We start from the raw sequence: 20,118 nt of genomic DNA, 5'->3' as shown, positions 1-20,118 counted from the left end.
TAGACCTTCTAGGCAATGCGTGTGTTTTTGAAATAGCGGGTGACATTCAAATCCAAAAGGATATTATACAAATGTTGTGTATTGAAATGTTTTGGAAACCAAATGTAATCTAATGTAATATGCGTAAAAACCCAAGAAATACACACACCTGGCAGTATATCTCAAAAGATAGGCTCGTATTATCAGTCCGGCTTTGCTTCGCACTTCATCTCTCTGCTTCTCCAGCTTCTGTTCCAAAGATTCCTTTAGGAACACCTAGGGAGCAAAGGTTATCACAGGTTAGTGCCATCAAACAAAACAAGTGAAAATGTGCCAACCATTAATTGAAAAGAGATATAAATAAGCACATTTATAAAGGAAGATGTCAAAGATATACCTTGGTCTTTCCAAACTGCCACTCCTTCTTGGTCCTGTCATGGAGTGTCAGCAAATCTGTGCTCTTCTTTTTCTCATCTCCATTGGAAGCCACAGATGCCTTTTCCTTCTCCTTGAGAATGATCTTATACCTGATGTACACAACCACAAAATCATAAACGTCTCCCAGAAAACATGAGCCAACAAAAACTCATGCATCTATATTTGTTTTAACCCTTACCTGGTAAAGAAGTCTTTAAAGGTGCGTCTGACAGGGAATCCAGCTCTGCGAATCTTTACTGTCTCCAACATGCCAGAGTACCGCAACTGATTCAGAACCACATCTGGGTCAAACTTGTTTGGGTTCTATAGAAGAGAAACAAACATTATTAAAATGTATAATGTGTGTGAAATAACATCACAATTTATTTTTTAAATTGCATTCTTATTGGTTGATGTGACTGCTCTAACCTTGTCCATGTTGGGTTTAATGCAACGCACAAAGAAGGGGTTGGATACACTGAGAGTGGCCATTAGAGAATGAAGAGAGTCCTGAAGGACAGAAGAGACAACCAAATGTCTTAAATCACTGACAAGTCGAAAGGGGCTGCAAGTAGGGTGACCACCCGTCCCGCTTTGCGTTGTACCGCACAGCATTTTCACCCCTTATTGAGAAAATGTCTCGCATTTCCATCAGTCTGTTGTTTTTTAATGATCATATTAAGAAAACGAGCATGCATTCTTTTGCCTTTTTAAGAAAGCCTTTTATTTATTCTTTTTGCGGCATAGTTTTTCACCTATGTTTAACAGCGCTTCGTCAGAAGTACAAATACAACAGCCGTTTTTTAAATCCTATCCAATGGTTGAAAAGAAAGGAGTAAACACGGTCACTAGTAGGTTGTGACAGCTGTCAATCAAAATGTGGAGCGGTGATTCGTTCCATGTGTTCCCTGTCGGAAAACAAATGGATAATTCGGTAAATAAAAATGTTATTCAGAATAGAATAATGTGAGCCTCCAGTATGATTTTAATATTTGGTTGGTATGTGCTGTTTTCTTGTGTTTCAGCCAAGTGTGTTCTCTGGTGCTGGAGGAGAACAGAATGTATCAACTTGTTGCCTGCTTTGGTTGTTTTAATTCACATCCTTTCTAAAAATATGAAAGTTTTTGGTTTAATATATTCTTAATATACAAGACTGTCAATTAACAAATTTCATGTTGTTTTATATTTTATTTGTTCATCATTTATTTTGTTGGATTTAAGTTGGACTTGGTCAGAACTGTTTCAAAAATAGTTATCTGCATGATGCCTGCTGCCTTTGGGCTCAGTGATGTTGAGTTTAAATGACATGTAAAATAAAGACATGTTATGTTACATTGTAATGTAATGGTGTTTTCTGGAAGGGACTAAAGAACAAAGTATTTTTATCAGCTGAAAGGCAGAATACAGATGTTTTTATTAAGTTAGATAGACATTATATAACAGTTTCAGGTTATGTTTTAGTGTTGGTAACATGTCCCACATTGTCCCACACAAACTTAGTAATCTTCCCAAATTTGGTTTGTTTGATGGTGGTCACCCTAGCTGCAAGCAAAATGTGAATAAGACACTGACTTAACTGACAAGTGAATCTAGTTAGGTCTATTATTAATATGAAAGTCTTGATTTGGAAGCTATATCTCACTCTGAACTGAGAGCTGACAGTGGGCTTTTTTCTGGCCGTGCCCATCTTCAATGTCTCCTCATTGTTTCTGCTGCTCACTTGCTCAAACAGATCATAGATGAAATCCAATCTGCACACACACAGAATCACTCACAGGTTAATCTACACAAGAACAAAATTGCCTTAGCGTGTGTGTGAGTTTATGAATTTGTGTGTTCGTGTCTTACCTACTATCCTTCAGCATGTTCAGTATATCATCTCTAAATGTGTCTCTGTTCTTCTCTAAAATCCCCCTCACATCATATAAAACCTATAAAAAAAGAAGACAAAATATAAAGATTAAAAAAGGAAGACAGGTAAACAGACAGACTGACTGACAGATAAATAGACAGACAGACAGACAGACACTTTGTATACCTCTCCAGCATAGTGCTTTATTCCAAACTGATGGTCTGCCAGTCTGGGTTTCACATAGTAGGGATTAGTCTGTGGATAAACAACCTCATTTGTAAGTTTATTTATGTTATGCTTGGTTGAATTGTATCATGTCCCTGGCTTGTATGATGAGAATATAACTCACAGAGTGTCGTCCATGCAGTTTCTCCAGCAGGGTGAAGTCAGTGCCTTTGGGAAATCGGCTCTCCTCGTTAACCAGAGCTAACATGCCCAGTTTCTGTATAAACACAACATTAGATAAGTGTTAATTAACACAAAACTGAAAACCTACTTATAATAAATAATGAAATACTTATAATACTGAAAACGTAAATTATAATAATCAAATTGAACTTTGATTGAATGAATGCATAAATAGTCAGACTAAATTAAACCAAATTGTTCCCAACAGCTAACCATGATTAGATTACCTTTTCAATTAGATCCAGACATTCTGCATTGTCCATCCAATCAATGGCTTCCCAGTGAATCCCTTCCCTGTATGACAGAATTTGTTAGTTATATTATACAAAATCTTTTCAAATGCTTAAATTATATTTGTAATAATTTTTCAGGTGATCTGGCACTTAAGAGATCCAATACACATGTAAGAATAGATGTAACAGCAGACCAAATCGATGTTGATGGTGTTCTGCAGAAGAGCGATGGCATCTCAGATCATTATCTAGTCTCATGTATACACCATTAAGCCAAGGCTGCAAAACCATCTCCCTGTTACAAATATGGTAGAATAATCACCTTTACCGCTAAAGATTGCTTTATAAATAATCTTCCTGATCAGTTTCAACTCCTCAACATACCAGACAGCTTAGAAGATCTCAATGTTGCAAGAGAAACTATTGACACTCTTTTCCAGCACTTTAGACAAGGTTGCTCCTTTGCGCTTAAAGCTTGTGGTTTCTCAAATATTCCCTTTCATGCAGTGTGTAAAATAGCTGTTTGTGAATGTAAACGTTCTGCAAAGTTGTAAAGTCAAAAGTGCACGATAAATAAAGTTATTATCTCCCAAAAGAAAGAATCGACTCAGAACCGCCTAAACGAGTCGTTCGAATCCCACTGCGTAAGGTTCTACGTCACTAGAAAATACATTTGCATAATGCCAGCGAATGTTGTACGTTGTCCGACCTGCTTACTTTTCAACTCTTAGAACACAACCCTAGGTATTTATTTGATACAGTGGCTAAATTATAGACCCCCTGATGAACAATTACATTCATTCTTTGCTATAGGAGAGGAATAATTGTCTAAACTTGTCAAATCTTCAAAATCAACAACATGTATGTTAGACCCTATACCAACTAAGCTACTGAAAGAGAAGTCCAGAAGTCCACAAGAAGTCCAGAAGTTCCAGAAGTACTTTTCTTAATATTGTTAATTCATCATTATTAAATCATCAACTTTTAAGCTGGCTGTTATGCTGGCTCTCATTTAAAAAAAAAACACACAAATTGATCCTAGAGAATTAGTTCATTACAGACTGATCTCGAATCTCCCTTTTCTGTCAAAAATTAGCCAGATACTTGTGAGCCAGTATCCTCACAACTATGTTCCTTCTTAGAAAGAAATTGTGTCTGTGAGGATTTCCAGTCAGGATTTATACCGTATCATAGTACTGAGACTGCTCTTATTAGAATTACAAATGATTTGCTCTTATCATTTGATCGAGGTTGTATCTCTCTATAAGTGTTACTGGATCTTAGTGCTGCATTTGTTTATATCGACTTCAACATTCTTTTAAATAGACTCGAAAATTATGTTGGCATTAGTGGAATTGCATTGGCATGGTTCAAAACATATTTATCTGACCATTATCAATTTGTAGCAGTAAACTAAGAGGTGTCATATCAATCACAAGTGCAGTATGGAGTACAGCAAGGCTCCGTTGCTTTTCACCCTGTACATGCTACCCTTGGGAGATATCATTAGGAAGCATGCCATTAGTTTTCACTGTTACACTGATGATACTCAGCTCTATATATCTTCACGCCCTGACGAAACATACAAATTCACAAAATTAACGAAATGCATAGTTGATATAAAAACATTGGATGACTGGTAAATATCTGAACCTGAATATCTGATATTTTAAATATCTGACCAAAAACCTCAACACGTAATAACCTAGAATACTAACTAGCTCTTGATGGCTGCTCTGTCAAGTCTTTGTCATCAGTTAGGAACCTGGGTGTGCCAATCTTGCATTTGAAAGCCACATTTCTAACATCTGTAAAACCAAATTTTTCCATCTTAAACATATATCTAAATTACGACATATGCTCTCAATGCCAAATGCAGAAAAGTTCGTTTATGCATTCATGATCTCAAGGCTAGATTATTGTAATGCCCTTCTGGGTGGTTGTTCTGCACGCTTAATAAACAAACTCCAGCTAGTCCAAAATTTAGCAGTTCGATTTCCTTCTAGAACCAGGACGTATGACCATATTAGCCCAGTTCTGTCAACACTGCATTAAAAAATATTACAAATTACTTCCAAAGCACTAAATCGTTTAGCTCCTCAGTAATTGAGTCCTTTGCGTCTATTGCGGTCAAATTCTGGCCAGTTGATAAAACCTAGAATATCAAAATCGACTGCAGGCGGTAGATCCTTTTCCCATTTAGCACCCAAACTTTGGAACAGTCTTCCTAGCATTGTTCGGGAATCAGACACACTTTGTCAGTTTATATCTAGACTAAAAACACATCTCTTTAACCTGGCATCCAAATCCATTAAAGGATTGTTAAGCTGCATAAATTAGGTCAACTGGGAACACTTCCCATATCCACAGATGTACTTGTTACATCGTAAGAAGAATGGCATCAACGCTAACATTTGTCTGTCTGTCTCATCCTTATCCAAAGGTTACCGTAGTCAGCCGGATCCGGGTCGTATCCAGATCAGATGGTGGACCTGCACCTAGACACGACCTCACTGCAGCACTGAATGTCAGCAGAGACCATGTCTACTAGACAATCCCTTGAGAAGGCCTCGTCGACATGATAGCCAGAGACCCTCAGCAAAGACCACAAGAACCAGACAAGTTCTCTGCACAGACCCCTATGGCCAGCATCGTCTCCTTACTGGCGTGATGAATCCGATCTTCAAGCAAAAGGAACTGGATGAAAAATATTTGAATGGTATTGATCCACAATCTGACTTCTGACTTGTGATGCAGCCTGAATCATAATCACACCGTGTTTGTTTGTTGGCCAGAGGAGAACTGGTCCCCCGACTGAGCCTGGTTTCTCCCAAGGTTTTTTTCCTCCATTTCTATCACCTGATGGAGTTTGGGTTCCTTGCCACGGCCATCTCTGCCTTGCTTAGTTGGGGACACTTAATATTCAGCAATATTACTGATTTGACTGCACTGATGCTATCGGATGAGAACTCAACTTAGCTGGATGATGACATCACTGTTTTCTGCAGAGCTGCTTTATAGCTGAACTGAACTCATTTCATAATTGATGTACTTTACACAGTTATTAAACCGAAATGAATCAACACTGAACTAATTTCAACTGAATAATGACTGTTTACTATTGTCGTTTCAGAGCTGCTTTACAGCAGTTAAATACTGTTTGCATCATTGAATCGTTATTGTCCTGCTTATCACTGTAGCGCTACTTTAAAACAATCTGTATTGTATAAAGCGCTATAAATAAAGGTGACTGGACTTGACCAAACTTTTCATGCACTCACGGATGTCAGTCTTTACCTGTTGTACTCCAGTTGCTCCAGAGAGAAAATATGTTTGTTGAAATATTCTTGCAGTTTCTCATTAGCATAATTAATGTTGAACTGCTCAAAACGGTTCACCTTCAGAACACAGAAACACTTGTGTTAGAGCTCAGTAAAAATATTATGTGTGTCTATCTGTGTGAATGAACATGTGATCTGCAGTGGCCTCACACCTCAAAGTTCTCAAAACCAAAGATGTCCAGGATTCCAATAGACTTGAAATTATCTTTGCCCTTTATCTTCTGATTAATTCGCATGATGATCCACGAGAAGCACTGAGAATAAAGCGCCATGGCAACTGAATCCCGGGAATCTATTGCCTGTCAATCAAAAATGAGAAAAGAAAATGGACAAGTGGAGTCAGAAGAGAATAACTGTCAAACTATGCAAGTTTTTTTTTTTATAAAAGCATGTCATTACGAGAAAGTGTGCATGTATGTATATATATATATACATATATACAGTATATATATATATATATATATATATATACTGTATATATATATATACATTTATGATTGTACCTGTTCCACTGTGAGTGGAGAGCAGATCTCTTCTCCTCTGAGGATCATGGAACGCTGGGTCAGAACCTCAGACAACTGAAAACTGTCCAGGCCCAGGAGCTCGCTCACATTAGTGACAACTACAGGAAGTAGAGAAGAGAATTACTAACAAACACGTAATAGTGACGTCTATGTAATGGATAACCCACGGCTAGGTGTGCATTACATGGTTTTAATGTACTACGTAGAAGCAAAGAACCACCCAACGTTAATCGGAGGGTTACCGGTTATTTTTGTCAGCTACTACTAGTTAGATTTAGCATCTGCACACTTTAAATAAGACACAGAGATAAAGTAGTGTGGCAAGATTACATTTATTTAATTTAATTATAACATTTATTTGAATAAACTATTGAGAGAGCAAGAGAGAGAGAGAGAGAGAGAGAGAGAGAGAGAGAGAGAGAGAGAGAGAGAGAGAGAGAGAGAGAGAGAGAGAGAGAGAGAGAGAGAGAGAGAGATGAGAGAGAGAGAGAGATGAGAGATGTGCGTGTGAATTACCTGCATCTGTGCAGTGTCTTTACTAACAATGAAGCTCTGAGTTTAATTACTTTAAAAACAGCAAAATTACCACCTCGTTGCTGAGTAATATAATAAATGTAGCAAAGCTAATTTATTAATAAAAGGCATGGGGCAGAATAGACAAGTTTCTTTGCTCCTGAATTTTTCTGTGTGTGTTCAGAGCATTCTCCAATCTCTGTGTGCGAGTGATAAGTGTGTATATGTGTTCTTCAATGAAAACAGTGCATTAATATAGAACAGTGATTAAACTGACTGAAACTACCTGTGCATTATACAGTTTGAATGCCCACTTTTCAGCCAATCAGAATCGAGTATTCTGACAGACCATGGTATATCTATCAGTAACAGATGAATGACACCTCTCACCCTGTTTGGTGGTGATCTGCGCGCCCCCTGCTGTCATGAACTCCACATTGCCAAGTTGCAGAACTCCAGACAGCAGTTTAAACATATCTCTGATCTCTTCCTCTGTGAACTCCATGACCTTCAGAGCCTCCTGAAGACAAAAAGAGAAAGAGAGAATTAATCATTCTGCTCTTAGTTTTTTGTCTACCTTAAGAATGTTAATCTACTTGATTTTTTTATACCATGACGTCATCAAAATGCTGCTTGTCATCGAGACTGCGGTCCTTCACACATCCTGACTGACTCAGGTAATGAAAAACCTCAGGGGAGTCTTCAAGAAAATATGTCTCTATAAACAGAGGGACATATCTAATCATTCAGTCTGTCAACATGAGTGTGTATTCTAGTTGATACTAATATGCCAGCATCATCTGCGTTGTGGAAATGCATGTGTGTTTATTCACCCTTTTGGCTTTTGCTGGTCCCAGCCAGCAAAGCATAAAAGATGTGGTAGTTTCTCTCCCCTGGATTCTGCCTAACCACTCGATTCTGGAACACAGATCAGATCACATATGATGAGTGGGCGAGAATCTCACTTTGGCAGACACTGTTTCTCTGCAAAATAGGGGAGTGATTCTGCCTTTGACAAGATATCCAGTGCCAAATCGTATCAACAGAATTTTTTGGGGTTTTATACTGTGAACAGTTGATCACAGAAGATTGATTTCTGGTAGTTAGGGGTGAGTCACACAGGAGACAGCAAGGTTTACCTTTTCAAGCAAATCTGAAGGGGCAAGAATTAAGGGAAATACAGTTGCATGAAACTGTGCTTGTAGTAAACTGTACTGTGAACATGGTTAAGCATGTTACCTTAGTCACTCAATGGCAGAAATGTGTGTGTGTGTGGGGGGGAGTTATAACAACTGAACTATACCAGGCAAAACATGAAATGGTTGAAGTGCGTCATTCTACTGTATTTCAGTAAAAATGAATGGGTAACTATGGTAACTGGGATTTGTTTTACCTAATGAGTGGACAGGTGACATACACTTGTGGAAAAAGAAGTACACTTTAGTATACTAATATACTTTTAGAATACTTAACTGTGAACTAAATGTAGTTTTTTCTGACACTTGATTGTATTACATAAAAATATATTATAGTTTTATAGTTTCATTTATATTAAATGCAATTTCTTGAACTTGCATGTTGCATTTTTCACACACTTAGAGAGGACTTATATACATCTTTATATGTAATTTCCTAATTACTTGTATTGTTGTTGAAATATTATTAATATGTAATGCCAAATGTATTGACAAGCAGTCATACACTTTAATTTTGATTGAAATCTATAATGTATTTAAATATATTGATTATATATAAAATGATAATCAAGTAGTTTTCATGTGCTTTAGAATGTTAGTCAACACATCAACGTATACAGTACTTTTCTAAAGCATGGCGAAATATTATTAAAACATCATTTTAAAAATGTAATTTAATGTAAAACTTAATTTGAAATGATTACAAAGTGCACTTTTTAAATTATACTTAAGTGTGTTAAACACAGTCATGAAAGTTTACTCTCTGTAAGTACACTTAAGTGCCGTTTTATTTCAGTAATATATTATTATTTTATCTGCAAGTTTTTTTTAAAGTACACTACAACTGTACATTCAATACAATTAAGCTCACTTCTTTTTCACAAGGGTAAGGTACCATCTGTGAAGGTCAAGGTATCTCTGTATACAAAAACTATGTATTTGAATACAGTGAGGAGGATACAGTCGACGATGCATCCTCCTTGGAGGTTCCCGCTTTGAGAGAAATGAAGCTGAATGAATTTCCCAAAACGACTAGAGTTGTTGTTGTAGACTGTTTTGGCATTCCCAAATGCTTCCATGATGGGACTGCACAAGAAAGAAAAGTATAAAGGTTGTGCATTTGAGTGTGCATATAAATACTTAGGCTGTGTGTGTTGAGGCATGCGCTATACCTGCTCTGTACGATGGCTTGCTCCACGCGCGTGCTCTTCTCCGTAGGCGGTGTCCCAGCAGAGTTTTGGCTCATGACAGACAGGAACTGCAGCAGTAGTTTGGTGCTTTCTGTTTTCCCAGCTCCACTTTCACCACTGTTAAACACATGCATACACACATTCATTTATGACCTTCACTGACATTTGTGTTACCCTGATTGAATTTGCAATGCTGTGAAATCTGATAGCAGTTTGTGGCAAAAGTCTAAACCACAACTGCTCAAACTCAACACAAATGAGATTAGTACACTGAGATAACATCTAATAATGAATACCCATCAGTTCAAAGTCAGTGAATAAGGCCTAAAGCATTCCAAACCTTCCTCACATTATCTACATGCTTTAAAACAAGATACAAGTGACACAAAGCATCACTGATTTTTTCCAGGTAGAAGTTATAGAGTGTGATAACCCTTGCTGTTTAGTTTCGGGATTTTGTGATTGGTTGCTCCGCCCACAAATTACTTCAATTTGCAGTCCATTGGGTATACCTCTCGCAGTGGTTCAGACGCTTCTTTAAAAGAGACTGCCAACTGAGCCAATGGGGGACAGGTTTGGGACATTGTTTGTGTTGTGTTTTGTTTTTGTTTTTCTGAGCACTTACAACACTGCAACCCTTGATTACACACTGATGTTACTGACGATAAATGATTTTATTATTGGAGAGCTACTTTTTTATGATTAATAAAGCTTTATCTTTTGACACTACATTTCAAAAGATTTTACAGAAAGTTATTTATTTTCATGCTTGTTCTACAGGTTTGTCAGCTTGACCAAACAAATAAAAAAAGTTGTATTTGTATTACCTGATCAGCACACATTGGCTATCATGCCTCTTCCATAAGCAGCGGTAACACTCATTAGCAATAGCAAAGATATGTGGTGGCAGCTCGCCCAAATGATGCTGACTATACAGCTCCACTGCGGAGAGATCGTACAGCCCCCCGATCTGCTTATAAGGATTCACAGCCGCCAAGATAGAACCTATGTTAGTCTGAGAGACAGAAAAAGAGAGGCAGTAAGTTAAGGACTACTGAAAGCCAGCAGGTAGTAAAACAATAAAACCAGCATATTGAGACAAATGTACACATTTGTGATCAGTGCACATTTTAGTTTATATCCACAAATGAAGGGAAATGTAAAGGGAACTTTAACAATCAGTATGTGATCAGGTCATATTTCACATTAGAAGCTGGTTGTGTCAGGGTCGGTCAAGGGAGGATTGTGGATGAAGTGTCTCCTTATCAATGCGCAATTAAATCCATCTCTTTTAATATTAAATGCATCAGGACATGCTGGTCTTTGTAATGTGTTTATGTGCAGGTGTGTGATTGCAATTTTTATATATTGAGGCTAACAACACCCATGCTCACTGGCCACCAGCAGTAATATGACTTGCTGATCTTAACAATGGCGCAGTGATAAGATTAAATTGCGACTTTCCTGGATGACTGGAGAGGAGCCAAACACAACACTGTGGATGCTACACAAGGGGAGCTTGGATTAAAAAAGAAAATCTATTGTAGGCTTGTAATAATCACTGATTTCATACATGGCTATCATCTATTGCAGTGGTTATCAACTCTGGCCAGTGTTGCCTCCTCTTTTCAATGGAAAGTAGTTCCATTGAAGCTTGCTCAAAAAGTAGCTAAATGTCACTACTAGATAACGTAATGCACCAACTGTTGGCACTTTACATCTGTTATCTCACCTAATCTGTGCTCACATACTGTATTTTTATACAATATATAGCCAAATGTCCAATAATGCTGTTCTCATTTACATATTTTCTGTCAGACAATGGAAAGAGTATGATATAGAGACTGACTACACGTTAACCAACAGTCCAAAAAGATGCTAGTCGGCTTTTTTTGTGTTTTTTTAAAGATCTTAAAGGTTTTAAAGGTTTTTTAAATTGGTAACGCTAAATCTGGCCCTTGAGTCCACTTTCCTGGAGCGTTTAGCTCCAACCTTGATTCAAACTCACCTTCCTGTAACTTTCTAGTAATCCTGAAGACCTCGATTAGCTTGCTCAGGTGTGTGTGTGTGTGATTAGGGTTAAAGCTGAACTCTGCAGGAAAGTGGACCTCGAGGGCAAGAGTTGAGAACCCCTGATCTACTGTAACTATTTATGAGGTGTTAAAAAAATCTCAAACCTGTTAAGAAGCAAAACACACAATAAAAAAAAAAAAAAAAAAAAACGATGGTGATACTGTACAAAAATCAGAATGGATCTGAAAAGTGTGTCAATGTTGTCCTTGCAAAAATTATTTTGTCGCTACCACCCCAAGAGGGGAGTCATTCACATTCAGGTCGGCTGTGCCTCTGTGTCTAAGATAAATCAGATAACCGCTTGCTATCAGTCATCAACCCCAATACATGCATCCTGGGAAAGGTAAATTACAGTTTCCATTTACCAAGATGGGATAAGAGAGCAGAAGAGCACCATCACATTCACTCCATTTAGCACAACATGACACAAATCTGCAGTCTAAAGCAAGATCAACAATATAGCTGATAAAATAAAGCCTTGCATGCTGTTTTAATTTTATATTCAAATAACAAGGAAATGTATAAGCTATTTTCAGACACTGATAGAGATATGTTATTTAAGCTCTAATAAAACACATTACACTGACCTTTGCTAATCATAAAAAAATCCATACATAATATCCTCTATTGCATATGAGAACTAGAGCTATTCATCATACTGTGTCTCGTAAGGCTTGCAATTTCATTACCAGCACAAATATAAAGAGATAAACAACAATACAGTTATTATCTGACTTGTTAGAGCAGGTTATTGGACCTATGATCCTATGAATGGCATGATGTGTTTGAGGTATAGATGACTGTCTGATGCTGTTGTCCCTCTGTAGTAAACTAAACAGGGCAGGTCATGTTCACAACTGTTGCAAGTAATTACCTCTGACACTGGGACTGATACTTTATAAATGGTGCTTCACTTTATCACTTGTTCTGGGTTTGTTAACACCGCATGATAGAAGATTAAAAAGAATCTGATGAATAAAAGTGTTGTAATCATGCTGAAAACTTTCAATATACTTGACTCTGTCCCAGTCAATCCTTACAAAGAGGGATTTACTGACTCTTTTTCTATGGATTTTGCAAAGGTCAAGCTTGAATGTTTGGATCATAATTCAGACTGTGAGTCATACCAGTTCCTCCAGACCACAACTCTAAACCAGCAGTCTGTGACGTATGGCTCTGTCTAGACAAATGAGGTTCCAGTTCCAGTCCTAGTCACCCGATCACATGACCCTTCTCTTTGGCAACAGACTCTATAGCACTGTTCTCAATTTGTTTTGGTCATGCCCCCTTTTAAACCTGTAAAAAACTGTGGCACCCCAACACCCCACCTCACCTCTGACAACCAAATCATTTCAAAGATTGAAAGATTTTTTAAATTGAAAAACCGGCAATGAAAAACACTTCACTTTCATCGTGTCTACACCAAAACCCCTTATAATCAATAAGCACGTTTACATAAACACCAATTCGCTGCTAACTAAAAATAACGCTGCTCGCTTGAAATAACCTGTTTTCCGGATTTACAAGCAAACCAATAACCTGACAACGCAAATAAATAGTGTTTACAAGACTTAATTAATAAATCAGGTTATTTCCCGGTAGTGACATCAAAACGTAATAATTTCCGTATCTGACTCCGAGTATTTAATTTGTTATGTTGGCTGTAACTTTTTGGGTCAAGAAAGATATATTTCCTCCTCCCTTACTGCAAAACTCTCGCTCTGTCTGGATGCGCTGTTACATATCACACATGCGCACTTCAATAAGCCAACAGAAATCAGGTTAATGAGTTAACATGCTGGGCGAAATTGGAGTAAGGGGACATTTATTCTTAAGCCGTTTATGACTTTACTCCGATAAAGAAAAACGGGTTAACGTGTTTACATGACCACGTGCATTGTCGGCTTATTAACCATAACTGGGTTAAGAGCGTGCATGTAAACACACTCAGTGATTCTATCTACACTGGATCTGGCACGACACAACAAATCCCCGATAGTAAACTGATGCCCTGTTCTATTTATGTCATCCTCCAAGTGTTTGCGCTACTTGACACAAAGGACAAATGGATTTGTAAAGGTCGCTTTTTCGCGCCCAGTGTAGACAGCTTTTAGCTTTTGCCCCATGCCACGACATGGCAACGGTTGCTTCTGGTGTTGACGTTTGTGCTGCTGTTGAAGGGGAGCGGTGAGTACACAATAGCAGCTTGTGATGTCGTCCGCTGATGAGGTGCTTTTCTATGGCAAGGGTCTTCTGTGTCAAGCTTGTTTAGGCTGTGCGAAGTCATCGGTCTAAAGAAGGAAGTAGAGGAATTGTCGTTCGGTGCCGCTTTATAAAAAAAGGCAGAGAGCCAATCGCCATTCACACACTCGAACGCTGTTGTTGCCACTGTTGAACGCTATTTTTTTTTCCTTCTTTTTTTTCTGTCAATCCAAAAAATGTCCCGGAAGGATAATGAAGGATAAAAGTGAGTTGAATTACCCCAAATTACGTCACACAGTGCGCAGACCATCACGGAACACAGATGGTCGAAGTACTTTGGGCTTTAGTGCATCGTGGGTCACAATTGACTTTAAAAATGTAAGGTTGTTTGATCGTTAATAGTCGGCTTCTGGATTTGGTTATTCACTTGTACACTAAAACTTAATGGTATTTTTTTTGTTGCATAAATTCTTATCCCTAATTACAAAAAACCTTTGCATTGAGCACCTGCAGTGTGCAGTTTGAATCTTCTGTTAAAAAATAAAATAAAAAATACACTAGATTTATGGTTCACATAAATTCAATTTCACACGAGAACCTCATTCATCAATAGTGGCAAATGAAAATACAAAATAGTCTTTGTTGATGTAATATAAATACTGTATAAATATCTTGATATCTAAGCTGATAAACTCACTTTAAACAATGGAAATAAAAGCAAACAATGGAACATTTACTATGGCTATTATTTACAGTACATATTTTAATAAATCCTGCAACACATTAGTTTTGTCTGAAAACCCAGTTTGGGATGTATTAGGCTTCGGATGTTTTTGTTGAAGAAGGAAAATTCCTTAATCAAACAGGGTTTCCTTTCAGTCTCAGGCTGAGATGTTTTGCGTTAATATCACTCTGTTAAACTAAGGCAGGAAACTCCAGTTCCTCTCATAGTCAGTCAGAGAGCTGTCCACCCTAAAACTCAGAATACAAAACAACACAGGATTGATTACACAGGAAACACGGAGTGAACACTTAGGCATTAACTGACCTACTTTTTCATAAAGTACTGACATGAAGAAAAGTGGAAAGAATCCCTGGTGAAAATGTGCAAACCTGTAATGATTTATTATAGGCTGAGATCAATGATACTGACAATCAATGTAACGCTTTCATGTAGAATATCTAGATCCCTGTTTGTTTTTTTCTTTTATTGGCCTGTAACCTATGTATAGAGTGTAAAGGATGTGATGGGGAAACAAGATCAGGAAATGATAAGCTCGACTCAAACTAACAGTGCCCACTTTAGAACCACAGCTCAATGTGTTGAATGATGAGTCCTAAACACAATTCTACAGCTTTGATTAATCATTCATTTTTTACTCTTGTCTGAAGACAAAATCTATTGAAATACAATAAAATTATAATATGCATATATACCACTTATGAATTTCAAATAGGAGATAATTTTGCATTTTCAAATTCGTTTATTTATTTTTCTACTAATTTCAAATGCATATTACCTTTCAGTTTTGTTTTATTTCCAGCATTTTCATCGTAAATAAATATTTATATTTTTAGTTTGAGATTGGTAAGATTTTGTTATGTTTTTTTAAAAAGTCTAATGCTCACCAATATTGCATTATATTAAGTATCATTATTAATGCAATTTAAAATAAAAAAATTTTTTCTATTTTAATAGGCCAAATTTTAAAATGTAATTTATTCCGGTCATTACTCCAGTCTTTAATGTCACATGATCCTTCAGAAATCAGACTAATATGATGATTTGATGCTCAATAAACATTTCTTGATATAATCGTGATAGATTTTTCCAGGATTCTTTGATAGAATCACAAGAAATAGAAAATTCAAAAGAACAGTCCTTGCTGAATAAAAATATTAATTTACTTCTGACCCCAAAACTCTTGAACAATAGTGTATTTCAGTTTCAGTTTTAGAATGTATAGATAAGGAATCAATTGAGGAATTAACAGGTCATTGTAATGGCCCATACTAATCTTGTCAAGGCTTGACACGATGACTCTAGATGACTTATTTAGAGAACAAATAAAAATAATCAGTGGTAAAGTCAAAAGTTTAGTTGGGTCTAGTGACTCTCTGTGTGGAAGATGTTCTGCATTGTTGTTTTAAATTAAGAGTATTTTGTGTCATTTTTTGCGATTTTACCAGTTTGATGACCTCTGTGGCAGCACTGTTAACATTTAGGCCACATCCACACGAAGCCAGAGCTTTCCCTATCCGATTTTTTTTTTTTCCGTTCCAAAAAAAAATTCCGTAAACACGGCGTCGTCTCAAGAAATATCTGCGTACACACGAAACCACTGAAACCGACTCAAAACGATGTAGTATACATGCCAGACCAGTATGTGGCGCTGTAATTCTGCCTCAGACATACACCAAAAACGGAGAAGAAGACTTGGAGCTCGCGCATAAACCTTGCGCGCTGTATACAACAATAATATTAGGCACAGTAGCTTCTTTTTTTCTTTTTTCTTTTTTAATCAAGAGCTTTGTTGAACAATATGAAAAACCATAAATGTAGTTGCTGTGACTTAACGGTGTCTGACTAGTTGACACTTGGTGTGATGACATCATCGTTTCGCAAAATATACGGATTGGCCGTACACACGAAAACGCAAGGGCGGCGTTTTCAGATTTATCCACCTTGGGACCCGGTTTCAAAAAATAGCGGTTTCAGTCTCCGAAAACGCCGGATCCGTGTGGACGAAACACCAATACGATAAAAAATGTATACGTATACAGCGAAACGCGTCTCCGTGTGGACAGGGCCTTAGAGGACTCATTGACTTTTGGCCTCTAGCAAGTGAAAACATTTTTAATGGGGAGACAGATAACAGCAGAAGAACATCATAGGGAACTTCAATGTGGGGGAGATTTCAAGATATCTAAGAGGCTTTTACTGTTTTTAAGAGGACGTAAACTGAAGACTCTGAAACACATTAATTATTGTAAACCTATAAAATTCAATTAATTTATTCAACTAATAGAAGTGTTTTTAAGTAATTTTTGTTGCATACAATAATAAGAGGTCTCATGGAGCATTGTGGGGTCAAGTGTCTGTAAGATTCTTACATAGATGCTGTCTTTCTGGTACCGCTGATGAAGATTGTGCATGATGGCGGCCTCATGAAGCTCTGCCAACATGGACATGTCCTGCACTCCATCAATGCTGCTCTGGTCCATTAAGGACACCTTCTCCCTGTTCACCTCCGCCTGCTGCAGGTACACCACCTGAAAGACAGAAAGAAAGAGTGGGCTAAACAAAATAACAGAGCTCTCACATTCCCAAACCGCTGATATACACACAGATGCATGAGTAGTACATCAAAAAAAGAAGAGAGGATCTTGCCTGGGCCATTTTAAGGGAATGCCTCAGTTGAATAATGCATTAGTCAGACAGCAGGGTTTCCGCATTTCTGTTCCACAGAGTTTCAGCGTGCTGAGGCCTTTCTTTACCCTTTATACCCAACAGGCACTTCTTGACAAAAACACCAGACATTTTGCCAAGCAGAGCACAGTCTGGCCTATTTAAACTCAGCAAAAATGTAACTCTTAACAACTGAGATAAATGTAAACCTGTGTACCTGGGTGCACAGTTAGCATTAAAAATGTTTTTGAATGTGTAATATGCCGATTATCATTGTCAGTGTTTGAGACAGGAATTATGTTAAAGCTGAAGTAATTTTGTTCCATTTTAAAATGATAAACTATAAAATTATATATTTCTTCAGTTATAAAGTTCTCCAATAACAGCTTAAAGTTGGCATTAAATGGAAATCTGTTTTCTAAATGCATGTCATTGATTTTATTGTGAACGGTTCATCCGTGTATATGTTTCTTTCTTTTTTTTGAGCTTGCCTTTATTTACTTCTCTCTGGTAAAGTATGCTGGACTTCTCCAATTATTGAGCACTCTTAAACCCCACCCTTTCTTACAATCGACTGCAAACTCACATTCAGATCTGCCTCCATCCAATCAAAAACCGATGGATAGAACCAAGTCCCTGCCCTACATAGTTTTCTTCTTTTCCAATAATCCATTTCACTTGGATGTATGCCACGATATGGAAGATTCTTCAGTTACATCGCAACTTTAATATGCAGACAACTATAACTAAGCCATTTGTACGTTGATTTCCTAAAAATAAAAAAATGTAAACACTGAGGGTCTGCAGACAGATGAAGTGAAACCTGTCCAATAACAGTCATTATTATAAACTCCATTTGGTGATGCTTTAGCTGCAGATATTACACACTTCAACTTTAATATCCATGTACATCACATGTACTTTGCTAAAAGGTTCTCTGCTTTATTTGAGTGGACAACACAAAAGGGAGAGACTATTTTTCTCTTCTTCTCAGCATTCTATTTCATTCCTGCTGAAACCTAACTCTTGTGCCACCCGTTGCCATGATAACCAGAGCACAGCCCAGTTCATGAGGAGAGACCTGAGAGTCTGATAGATTAAAAATCAATGCAACCACTAATGTGTGTGTGTGTGTGTGTGCCATTTACTTCAGGTATGGATTTATGAGCTGTTACTATTCAAACCCATTAAATCAGCCACAATCATTTTAAGTGCACAGACAAAACACATGCACGTGTGCATACCGTATTGTTCGGAATATAAGACGACCCTGATTATAAGACGATCCCCCCTTTTTCAAGATGTACCTTTTGGAAAAAAGGCTTTTGAGGAACAAATCTTGTCTTTTATAAAGAAAATGCTTTTATTTGAAAATAAATTTCATTTAGCATATTTTTCATTTTTATATTGAAACTAAGTATGGTAAATATTGATCAAATGTACCTACAATCACAAAAATAAACACTTTATGGCATACCATAAAAATAACCTAGTTCTCATTCCCAGTAGATTTCACAATGACTGATTTCTCACCATTTTTATGTACAGTGACAGATGTTGGCATGTCAAAAAACACAGGCGTTTGATCCACATTATCTATCTGATCCAGGGAATATTAATGTTTTTTTCCAAAGCGCTGAAATGACAGCAGTTTCTCCCTGAAGTCGGAGGGCAGGCGCTGAGAAAGACTTGTTCTGCGGCGTAATGCTAATCCATTGCGCCACATCATTTTTACGGTGCGTGTCCACTGGCGTGAAGCGAGCGGAGTCAGAGTGAGCGTTTTCAGTTCATTCCTACTGAAGTTGAACTTCATGCTCGAGCGTGAGCCTGAGGCAAAACTTCCATAGGAATTAACTGAAAACGCTCACTCTGATCCGCGCCAGTGGATACACACCGTTACACACTGTATTTCTTGGCTGCATTGTATGATGACTCATCTGTGTTTATCAGTCCTGGGGGGCACACTTGTTTCACACGTATTTGGCGCTCCCTATTGTTGCAGGTGTATTATTGACGTGAAAGTCCAGACCCTAAATATAAGACGCCCCCATTTTTTCTTATATTCGGAACAATACGGTATATGGGCTGGTATATACCATCATTAGAGGGCAAGACAGAGAGAATTATGTTTGCCTTGGTTACATGCTGTTAAATTGGGGTCGACAGACTGAAGGAAGGAAGGAAAGGTCAACGTTTATGAGCTGAGACAAGTTGCTGCTAATCAATACAACTGACGGTAATGACATTGACCTCCCAGAATCCTGATCAGAATCAAACATTAGAAATATATAGAAACAAAGCTGATTTAGAATTAAATAAATCATAATTTCAGTATATTTGAGTGTGTGTTATTAGAGACATAATATGTTTGTTACTGTAAAAAAGGCCACTATTAGGATTATGTTCATTAGATTATATTCCATCCAGCGAGCCAATCAGCGCTCCGAGCAAGACGCGCAGGTCAGTGATCCCGCCTGAGCTGAGTCAGACCGATCGGGAAAGCAGATGGACGCAAGCTATACTGTAGCGATTTATTTTTGCTAAAGTTGTATGCGTGCCTGTAAAGAAAATAGCAGTCTGTTAATACATTGTTCTCTATACTTTGTTTAAGAACGTTTTAATTGCCCTTAGTGTATAAAAGTTAATGTATGCAAGTGACAAATACGAACTAGCTTCTAAAGATGTCCGTGTATTTATTATAGTTTCCTCACATATATCACTCTTATGTTTAGAAGACCTAATCTACATGCCATTTATTCATCATATGGTTTATTTAATATA

General features: G+C 37.5%; 1 protein-coding gene across 1 annotated transcript in view; it reads right to left on the bottom strand.

Moving 5' to 3' along the window:
• The window catches only part of myo10l1 (myosin X, like 1), a 60,815-nt gene that overhangs the window by 14,432 nt on the left and 26,265 nt on the right, over positions 1 to 20,118 (bottom strand). The window contains exons 3-21 of the mRNA XM_082190143.1: positions 17,043 to 17,201; positions 10,481 to 10,668; positions 9,636 to 9,770; positions 9,411 to 9,549; positions 8,101 to 8,185; positions 7,879 to 7,985; positions 7,658 to 7,787; positions 6,734 to 6,852; positions 6,383 to 6,529; positions 6,187 to 6,287; positions 2,884 to 2,950; positions 2,598 to 2,690; positions 2,435 to 2,503; positions 2,245 to 2,327; positions 2,039 to 2,147; positions 826 to 906; positions 596 to 720; positions 377 to 506; positions 154 to 255 (exon numbers count right to left, since the gene is read on the bottom strand). Coding sequence (XP_082046269.1) covers positions 154 to 255; positions 377 to 506; positions 596 to 720; positions 826 to 906; positions 2,039 to 2,147; positions 2,245 to 2,327; positions 2,435 to 2,503; positions 2,598 to 2,690; positions 2,884 to 2,950; positions 6,187 to 6,287; positions 6,383 to 6,529; positions 6,734 to 6,852; positions 7,658 to 7,787; positions 7,879 to 7,985; positions 8,101 to 8,185; positions 9,411 to 9,549; positions 9,636 to 9,770; positions 10,481 to 10,668; positions 17,043 to 17,201 — 2,169 coding nt within the window. The remainder of the gene's footprint in view (positions 1 to 153; positions 256 to 376; positions 507 to 595; positions 721 to 825; positions 907 to 2,038; positions 2,148 to 2,244; positions 2,328 to 2,434; positions 2,504 to 2,597; positions 2,691 to 2,883; positions 2,951 to 6,186; positions 6,288 to 6,382; positions 6,530 to 6,733; positions 6,853 to 7,657; positions 7,788 to 7,878; positions 7,986 to 8,100; positions 8,186 to 9,410; positions 9,550 to 9,635; positions 9,771 to 10,480; positions 10,669 to 17,042; positions 17,202 to 20,118) is intronic.

Source organism: Leuciscus leuciscus (genome assembly GCF_965113295.1).
Source record: "Leuciscus leuciscus genome assembly, chromosome: 14".
In the NCBI taxonomy this organism is placed as follows: Eukaryota; Metazoa; Chordata; class Actinopteri; order Cypriniformes; family Leuciscidae; genus Leuciscus; species Leuciscus leuciscus.
The sequence above is the reverse complement of the archived record's forward strand: the minus strand, read 5'-3'. Positions and strand labels throughout refer to the sequence as shown.